Below are 9,466 nucleotides of genomic sequence, written 5' to 3'. Positions count from 1 at the left end.
TGCTACCAGGGGCGGAAAATCTGATGTCACCTTGGAGGGGACAATTACATGAAATTTTCTCAGGAGCAATTCCTGAGGGGGACACCAAAAGTAGTGCTGTAACACAATAGACCTATGTTGTAATATGTTAAATGTATATTTGAGGACTATAATCACTACTACTGGATAATTTGTTAGGTACAGTAGTTAACTGAAGGGTTGTCCCAACTTGTTTAAATCATTATAATACTACTAATAATAATAGTTATAGCAAGTGTTCCTTATCTCTCTCTTGAAACGTCAACACTCTGTTTGCAAGAGTTTGCGCGTTCTATAAATTGTGGGTGTGGCTGATATGGTTCTGTGTCATCACTGAGGTAACTGGACGATGCTGTGCCACTGTCCCCTATACTGGTGCCTGTTGGCAACAAGGGTGACACCTGGTCCTGCCTGGTGTGACACTGTCCTCTGAAGTCTCTCTCCTTGGCTCTTTCCCTTTCACCACCCTCAACTGGACTCACAGTCTGTCTCCTTAGAAAATAAATAAGGTGTTTGCTGTACTCTAACTACCGGTACACCATCAAACTACACCAATTAATCACAACAGCAATACACATTGCCTTAAACAAATCTTGGTTCAGTCACCAGTTTAAGTTGAGAGTGGGGGTATCCATGGCATTTTCCAATTATGTCCCTATTTTACAAATCCAAAAAAAATTGAGAACCTTTCATAATGTTGCCAAACAAAGACTCAACAAACTTACCTGAGACTCCCTGTCTCTGCAGTCTGTCCCTGCCTATCTGTCCCCAGCTCTGCTGTCTGTGTGCGCATCTGTTGCCGCTGCTCTGCCTAATGAATCATTGTGAAAACATTTCCATTAGCATTTCACTTTTTTCTTATTAACATTTTATCAACTCGTCTTTTGAGATATTAGGCTACTAGAGTTCTTACTTTGCGTTTTGGTGACTGAAAAATACTCTGATGTCCGTCTTTTTTACTTTTTTTCTGACATTTTTCTACCTGGCTGGCTGAGCCGGTCTAGCTGCACACACACATTTACACAACACATGCTGCAACGTTTTGAAATTTTAACATAGTTTGTTTCATTATTGGCAGGCTTCCAACAATAGCTGAATTTGCAAAGCTAGCGAGCACCAATTCCGTTTCTGTGGTGTTTGCTATAATCTTGCTACCTGGTTAAAGGTGAAAAAAAAAAAAAATAGCGACAAATTTTGCTTTTGCAACGAGACCATTAAAAATTATTTAAGACATGGTATAAGAGAGGTGGTAGTTCTGTTCAGTTTGGACTTCAGTTTATCGCTAACCTTATCACAGGGACTTTGAAGCACTACAGCTGCATTGCTAATCTTGAATAAACTGTACGATAGCAAATATTCCCATCTTTGAACGACGCCACATAAATGGAATAGGTACTAGCTAGCTTGATAGTTAATGTTTGCTTTAGTTTGCGCGCTAGCTCTGCAAATTCAGCTAGTGTGTGAACCCTGCAACATAAAAAAATATATACATTGCTATGGCGTCGATTGGACTGGATTACCTCACGTCAGTTACGTACACTGAGTGCCTTTCGGACAGTAGATACGAACCCTCTTACCTTGCAAGCTAAAGAACTGGCAGTGGATCAAAACCATTGTGAGGCAAAGGGCGGGGGGGGTCGCAATCTTGTGAAACTTAAAACGCGCTATTAGTGTCTATATCAGCACAAGTGCTTTCATTGCGTATTATTAATATTATTGAAATTAACATAGTTATGTTTACAGTGATAATTGGGGGACAAATCATATTTTCCCAAGATGGGGGGTCGTGTCCCCCCTGTCCCCCCTGGGATTTCCGCCTATGGCCTGCTACCTCCCCCAAGGTGCTTTATCTTTACTGCTTTACTGCTTCGCTCTCCTTTAACCTGCTTCCATGTGGGCTGGCCAGGGTGGGCTGGCCAGGGTGGGCTGGCCAGGTGGGCTGGCCAGAGTGGGCTGGCCAGAGTGGGCTGGCTAATTTACCACACACCTACTGCCCACGAAAGGAAACAGAAAAATAACAGGTTGTTGGTTTCATTTGTCACTAAGCTACAGCACATTGTAATCAGAGTGGGCTGGCCAGAGTGGGCTGGCCAGAGTGGGCTCTGGCTGTGTTGTGGCTGGCCAGAGTTGTGGTTGTGGGCTGGCCAGAGTTGTGGGCTGACCCACCAAGACAAAGAAAGAGGTAAAGTTTACTCAGCTCAGTTTTTGTAATTCAGTGAACTATGTCAAGTCAAGGGAGGTTAGGTTATCTTTCATGATATTTCACATTGGCTGTTGACATAGAGTTCTACTCCGGCTGAGGAATGAAGTGAAACTACCTGTGTGTTGTCAGAGGAATTAGTACTATTAGCATACAGGTAGTTCCAGAGCAGGTGAGAGGAGCTATTTGTCAATGTGAGTGAGTGAGTAAGGTGTCCTGTGTGTGGGTTGTGAGGTGAGCGTGCTCACAGACCAGGTGGAGGCCAGGAGAGAAGATCCGAGACCTGGAGACCTCTCTGGAGGAGCACTACCACAAACTCAACTCCACTGAGGAAATGCTACAGCAGGTAAGCGAGAGACACTACCACTACTTTATCTGTGCTCAGCTATTTAGCATGGAGAGCTAATATTGATGTTGTTTACCTCTACTTGTTTCCTAGATAAACATAGTCTTGTTTTAGTCTTAGATTAATTGAGTTGACTGTATTTTGTAAATGTGTGATTATAGCACGTTTAAAGATTACAATGTGCTGTAGCTTAGTGACAAATGAAACCAACAACCTGTTATTTTTCTGTTTCCTTTCGTGGGCAGTAGTGTGTGGTAAATTAGTAACAAGAGGTGTGGTTTCTGCATGACATTCTTACTCATAAGATACTGACGCTTCCTGTGAGTGACTCACCTTGATTGCAAAAGTTTGTCATCAGGAGATGGAGGGATAGCTTTCAAAGTTCACTATCTTTCGATCTTACAAGCTGCTGACTCCATGGCATTATAAGAGCAGAGTGGCCTCCACTAAGAGCAGACTGCATAATCTATAATTACAGCATATTCTTTCTGAAGCTAGAGCAACACATAAAAATGGAGGGAAAAGAAGACTTTCTCAATTGTCCTCTCGATGCACACAGTTTAGGTGCACCCATACTAAAAATAATGTAGCTGTGTGTACCAGGACAGGCTGCTAAGCAGGCTTTGGATCAAAAGTGGAGCGGTCTTGTGCACCAGTAGGTATGAAGAAGGCAAAGTAAGTCAGTCAATGCACCATGTTTGTTGTGGAAAATGTAGGGAGGGAGACCGGGTGAGAGTTTTACAGTTTGTACTCTGACTTTAAGAGATGGGAGTGAGGGGGTGTGACAGCGAGGATCCCTTGAGCTACATCTACTTACACTCTTCTCAGGCAGATACGTGTATTCCAAACACTGGAACGCGAAGATACCCAATTTAAGGATCAAAAAGCCCCCTGTCTTGTTTGATTTTGTCTCATCCAGCCATTTAGTTCCCCATAAATGTTAGTAATAAAAAAGATTCACCTCTAAAGTGAATTCGTTTTTTATCATTTTTATTGGCTCAAATGCAAGGATTGTTGTTGCTTTGATTTGTTGCCTTTGTACATAGCGCACAGGTCTCGGGGAAAACGTTTCTTCCACCTGAGAAATACCATTTCCTGTTATTACATTATCTCACAAGGTCATGCAAGAAAAGAAATGCTTCATGTTGTTATATAGGAGAGACCAAAGCCACTGGTGTCTACTGTCTACAGTGCTCTGTGGTTGTGGCTGGTAATTGTCAGGGGACCCTAGTGCATTTTTAACCAGACATGGTCTATCTTCACATTGTTTGGCCGCATTGGAGTTTTGATGAGATCTGTTTGAACAATGAGCATGTTTACATGCACAGTAATAATTTGATATTAAACTGATTATGACAGTAAGCAGATTATTAATCTGTTTATCTAAATCAGCATACGGTCAAAATCGAAGTAAGCATACACTGATTAAAAACCCTGGTTTTCTGATCAATCTTTCAAATGATTAGGACAGGTAAACACCTTCATCGTGTTCCAGCAGTGTATTTGATCTACGCATGTGCTAGCACCAGCCGAGCGAGCCTCCCTCTTTAGCACAAGTGAAGTGAGTTTGGGACAACCTGTATGTATGAGTCTTAGAAGTCGTTTTGACATACAAACTTTATATGTCCGAACCAGAATCAAATATGCTTCAAAAAAATACATGGTCGCTGTGGAAGAAGTTTATTTTGTGTCACACCCTGGCCTTAGTTATCTTTGTTTTCTTTATTATTTTTATGTTAGGTCAGGGTGTGACATGGGAGAATGTTTGTGTTTTGTCTCGTTTCGGGTGGTTATATGGAAAAGGGGGTGTTGGGTTTAGGTGTATGGGTTGTGTTGTGTGAATGTTTCTTAGGTATGTCTATGTTGAGTGAATGTTTCTAGGTATGTCTATGATGGTTCGCCTGAGTGGTTCTCAATCAGAGACAGATGTCGTTCATTTGTCTCTGATTGGGAGCCATATTTTAGGCAGCCATGGGCATCATGTTTTTGTGGGGTCATTGTCTTAGGTCTGTGTGCAAGATCTCACCTCGTGGGGCATCAATGATCATGAGGAATGTGAGGGATCAGCCCAGAACTACACGGCAGGCTGGTCAATGACCTGAAAGAGAGCTGGGACCACAGTCTCAAAGAAAACCATTAGTAACACACTACGCCGTTCATGGATTAAAATCCTGCAGCGCATGCAAGGTCCCCGTGCTCAAGCCAGCGCATGTCCAGGCCCGTCTGAAGTTTGCCAATGACCATCTGGATGATCCAGAGGAGGAATGGGAGAAGTCATTGGTCTGATGAGACAAAAATTAGAGCTTTTTGCTCTAAACTCCACTCGCCGTGTTTGGGGGAATAGAAGGATGAGTACAACCCCAAGAACACCATCCCAACCGTGAAGCATGGAGGTGGAAACATCATTCTTTGGGGATGATTTTTCTGCAAAGGGGAAACAGGACGACTGCACCGTATTGAAGGGAGGATGGATGGGGGCCATGTATCGCGAGATCTTGACCAACAACCTCCTTCCCTCAGTAAAGAGCATTGAAGATGGGTCGTGGCTGGGTCTTCCAGCATGACAACGACCCGAAACACACAGCCAAGGGCAACTAAGGAGTGCCTCCGTAAGAAGGCATCTCAAGGTCCTGGAGTGGCCTAGCCAGTCTCCAGACCTGAACCCAATAGAAAATCTTTGGAGGGAGCCGAAAGTTCCGTATTGCCCCAGCGACAGCCCCGAAACCTGAAGGATCTGGAGAAGGTCTGTATGGAGGAGTGGGCAAAAATCCCTGCTGCTAGTGTGTCAAACCTGGTCAAGAAATACAGGAAACGTATGATCTCTGTAATTGCCAACTAAGGTTCTGTCCAAATATTCAGTTCTGCTTTTCTGATGTATCAAATACTTATGTCATGCAATAAAATGCAAATAATTAATTAAAAATCATACAATGTGATTTTCTGGATTTTGTTTTAGATTCCCTTCTCTCACAGTTGAAGTTGTACCTATGATAAAAAAATTACAGACCTCTACATGCTTTGTAAGTAGGAAAACCTGCAAATTGTCAGTGTATCAAATACTTTGTTCTCCCCCACTGTATATACATATATACATATATAAATACACAGTTGAAGTCGGAAGTTTACATACACCTTAGCCAAATACATTTAAGCTTAGTTTTTACAATTCCTGACATTTAATCTGGTTTTCATCCTTGGGAGCCAATTTCCAAATGCCTGAGGTACCACGGTCATCTGTACAAACAAAGTACGCAAGTATAAACACCATGGGACCACGCAGCCGCATAACCGCTCAGGAAGGGAGACACATTCTGTCTCTAGAGAATGAATGTACTTTGGTGCGAAAAGTGCAAATCAATCCCAGAACAACAGTAAAGGACCTTGTGAAGATGCTGGAGAAACGGTACAAAAATATCTATATCCACAATAACGAGTCCTATATCAAACATAACCTGAAAGGCCGCTCAGAAGGTAGAAGACACTGCTCCAACAACCGGCCATAAAAAAGCCAGACTACGTTTTACAACTGCACATGAATGACAAGATCATACTTTTTGAGAAATGTCCTCTGGTCTGATGAAACAAAATAGAACTATTGGCCATAATGACCATCGTTATGTTTGAAAGATAAAGGGGGAGGCTTGCAATCCGAAGAACACCATCCAACCGTCGAAAGCACGGGATGGCAGTATCGTGTTGTGGCGGGGTGCTTTTGCTGCAGGAGGGCTGGTGCTGCACTCACAAAATAGATGGCATCATGAGGGAAGGAAAATTATGTGGATTATATGGAAGCAAACATCTCAAGACATCAGTCAGGAAGTTTAAAAGCTTGGTCGCAAATGGGTCCTGCCCAAATGGACAATGACCCCAAGCATGCTTTCCAAGTTGTGGGAAAATGGCTTAAAGGACAATCAAAGTCAAAGGTATTGGAGTGGCCATCACCAAGCCCTGACCTCAATCCTATAGAAATGTGTGGGCAGAACTGAAAAAAAAGCGTGTTCGAAGCAAGGAGGCTACAAACCTTGATTCAGTTGCACCAGCTCTGTCAGGAGGAATGGGCCAAAATTCTCCAACTTATGTGGGAAGCTTGTGGAAGGCTACCTGAAACATTTGCCCCACTGTTAAAACAAATTTAAAAGGCAATGCTACCAAATACTAATTGCGTGTATGTAAATTCTGACCCACTGGGAATGTTGATGAAATAAATAAAAGCTGAAATAAAATCCATTCTTCTCTACTATTATTCTGACATTTCACTGACCGTGACCTACAGAACAGGGCATTTTTACTCGGATTAAATGTCAGGAATTGTGAAAAACTGAGTTTAAATGCATTTTGGCTAAGGTGTATGTAAACTTCCAACCTTCAACTGTATATATATATATGTATGTAAACTATATATATATATATCTATATAGGCAGGACCATGGTTTCCTGGCTGAACTTTTGGTTTGGGGGAAACTTTTTGCCCAGTGGAGCGGAAACTGACTTTGTACTGCGCTCTGGTCAGTGATGCGTTGTGCCGCTGTGTGCTGTCGTAGGGGAGTGTATGTGTGTGTCTCTGTGGCTTGTGTGCTTGCCACAGGGGAGCTGCTTGTTAGCCGGAACTCGGTTCTGGAACGCCAGAGAAAACTAAGATTGATGCGATGAGTTTTCTTACCTGAAACTGAAGCTGGTTGGCATGACGAGGCAACAGAAAACCACAAACGAGCAGCAGCGACCAGCCCAAACAAAGCTGAGGTACGTACTATAGGTGCGGCTGCATGATTGGAAGAATCACACACGTGGGGCCTGTTTAACCATAAAACATAAACTTAAACCTGACTTTAAACTGAAAATGAAAAAGCACCCCAAAAGCAACTCCACCAGGGCTTTGTATATGCGTGGCACCATTAACCCACAGCTGTTAGCAGAGTCCCACAAGCCTTATATACGTGAGCCAACCAGTATATGTTTTCCTAGTTCGAACAGTACTGGGAATGCCAGCTGAAAAATAACACTATTCCATCAGTAGGCGAGTGATGGTTTCTCAAGTGTGGTCTCATGGGGCGGGTTTCCAAGTGCCTTTTTCACCTGTTGTTCTTTTGAGGCTGTCTAGTTAGAAAAAAGCACATGTGCCTGTGCCGGTTGACTGATAAAATGATTGGCTGCTACCTCCCCCAAGGTGCTTTATCTTTACTGCTTTACTGCTTCGCTCTCCTTTTAACCTGCTTCCATGTGGGCTGGCCAGGGTGGGCTGGCCAGGGTGGGCTGGCCAGAGTGGGCTGGCCAGAGTGGGCTGGCCAGAGTGGGCTGGCTAATTTACCACACACCTACTGCCCACGAAAGGAAACAGAAAAATAACAGGTTGTTGGTTTCATTTGTCACTAAGCTACAGCACATTGTAATCAGAGTGGGCTGGCCAGAGTGGGCTGGCCAGAGTGGGCTGGCCAGAGTGGGCTGGCTGTTGTGGGCTGGCCAGAGTTGTGGTTGTGGGCTGGCCAGAGTTGTGGGCTGACCCACCAAGACAAAGAAAGAGGTAAAGTTTACTCAGCTCAGTTTTTGTAATTCAGTGAACTATGTCAAGTCAAGGGCAGGTTAGGTTATCTTTCATGATATTTCACATTGGCTGTTGACATAGAGTTCTACTCCGGCTGAGGAATGAAGTGAAACTACCTGTGTGTTGTCAGAGGAATTAGTACTATTAGCATACAGGTAGTTCCAGAGCAGGTGAGAGGAGCTATTTGTCAATGTGAGTGAGTGAGTAAGGTGTCCTGTGTGTGGGTTGTAGGTGAGCGTGCTCACAGACCAGGTGGAGGCYCARGGAGAGAAGATCCGAGACCTGGAGACCTCTCTGGAGGAGCACTACCACAAACTCAACTCCACTGAGGAAATGCTACAGCAGGTAAGCGAGAGACACTACCACTACTTTATCTGTGCTCAGCRTATTAGCATGGAGAGCTAAATATTGATGTTGTTTACCTCTACTTGTTTCCTAGATAAACATAGTCTTGTTTTAGTCTTAGATTAATTGAGTTGACTGTATTTTGTAAATGTGTGATTTATAGCACGTTTAAAGATTACAATGTGCTGTAGCTTAGTGACAAATGAAACCAACAACCTGTTATTTTTCTGTTTCCTTTYGTGGGCAGTAGGTGTGTGGTAAATTAGTAACAAGAGGTGTGGTTTCATGCATGACATTCTTACTAACATAAGATACTGACGCTTCCTGTGAGTGACTCACCTTGATTGCACAAAGTTTGTCACTCAGGAGATGGAGGGATAGCTTTCAAAGTTCACTATCTTTCGATCTTACAAGCTGACTGACTCCATKGCATTATAAGAGCAGAGTGGCCTCCACTAAGAGCAGACTGCATAATCTATAATTACAGCATATTCTTTCTGAAGCTAGAGCAACACATAAAAATGGAGGGAAAAGAAGACTTTCTCAAAATGTCCTCTCGATGCACACAGTTTAGGTGCACCCATACTAAAATAAATGTAGCTGTGTGTACCAGGACAGGCTGCTAAGCAGGCTTTGGATCAAAAGTGGAGCGGTCTTGTGCACCAGTAGGTATGAAGAAGGCAAAGTAAGTCAGTCAATGCACCATGTTTGTTGTGGAAATGTAGGGAGGGAGACCGGGTGAGAGTTTTACAGTTTGTACTCTGACTTTAAGAGATGGGAGTGAGGGGGTGTGACAGCGAGGATCCCTTGAGCTACATCTACTTACACCTCTTCTCAGGCAGATACGTGTATTCCAAACACTGGAACGCGAAGATACCCAATTTAAGGATCAAAAAGCCCCCTGTCTTGTTTGATTTTGTCTCATCCAGCCATTTAGTTCCCCATAAATGTTAGTAATAAAAAAAGATTCAACTCTAAAGTGAATTCGTTTTTTATCATTTTTATTGGCCTCAAATGC

General features: G+C 43.2%; 1 protein-coding gene across 1 annotated transcript in view; it reads left to right on the top strand.

Annotated features, from left to right (window-relative positions):
- Nucleotides 1-9,466, top strand: part of ppfibp2b (PPFIA binding protein 2b) — a 100,218-nt gene that overhangs the window by 41,095 nt on the left and 49,657 nt on the right. The window contains 5 exon segments of the mRNA XM_070443204.1: nucleotides 2,453-2,481; nucleotides 2,483-2,564; nucleotides 4,244-4,270; nucleotides 6,381-6,396; nucleotides 7,202-7,274. Coding sequence (XP_070299305.1) covers nucleotides 2,453-2,481; nucleotides 2,483-2,564; nucleotides 4,244-4,270; nucleotides 6,381-6,396; nucleotides 7,202-7,274 — 227 coding nt within the window.

Source organism: Salvelinus sp. IW2-2015, linkage group LG4q.1:29 (genome assembly GCF_002910315.2).
Source record: "Salvelinus sp. IW2-2015 linkage group LG4q.1:29, ASM291031v2, whole genome shotgun sequence".
NCBI lineage: Eukaryota > Metazoa > Chordata > Actinopteri > Salmoniformes > Salmonidae > Salvelinus > Salvelinus sp. IW2-2015.
This window is presented reverse-complemented; position numbering and strand designations above follow the sequence as displayed.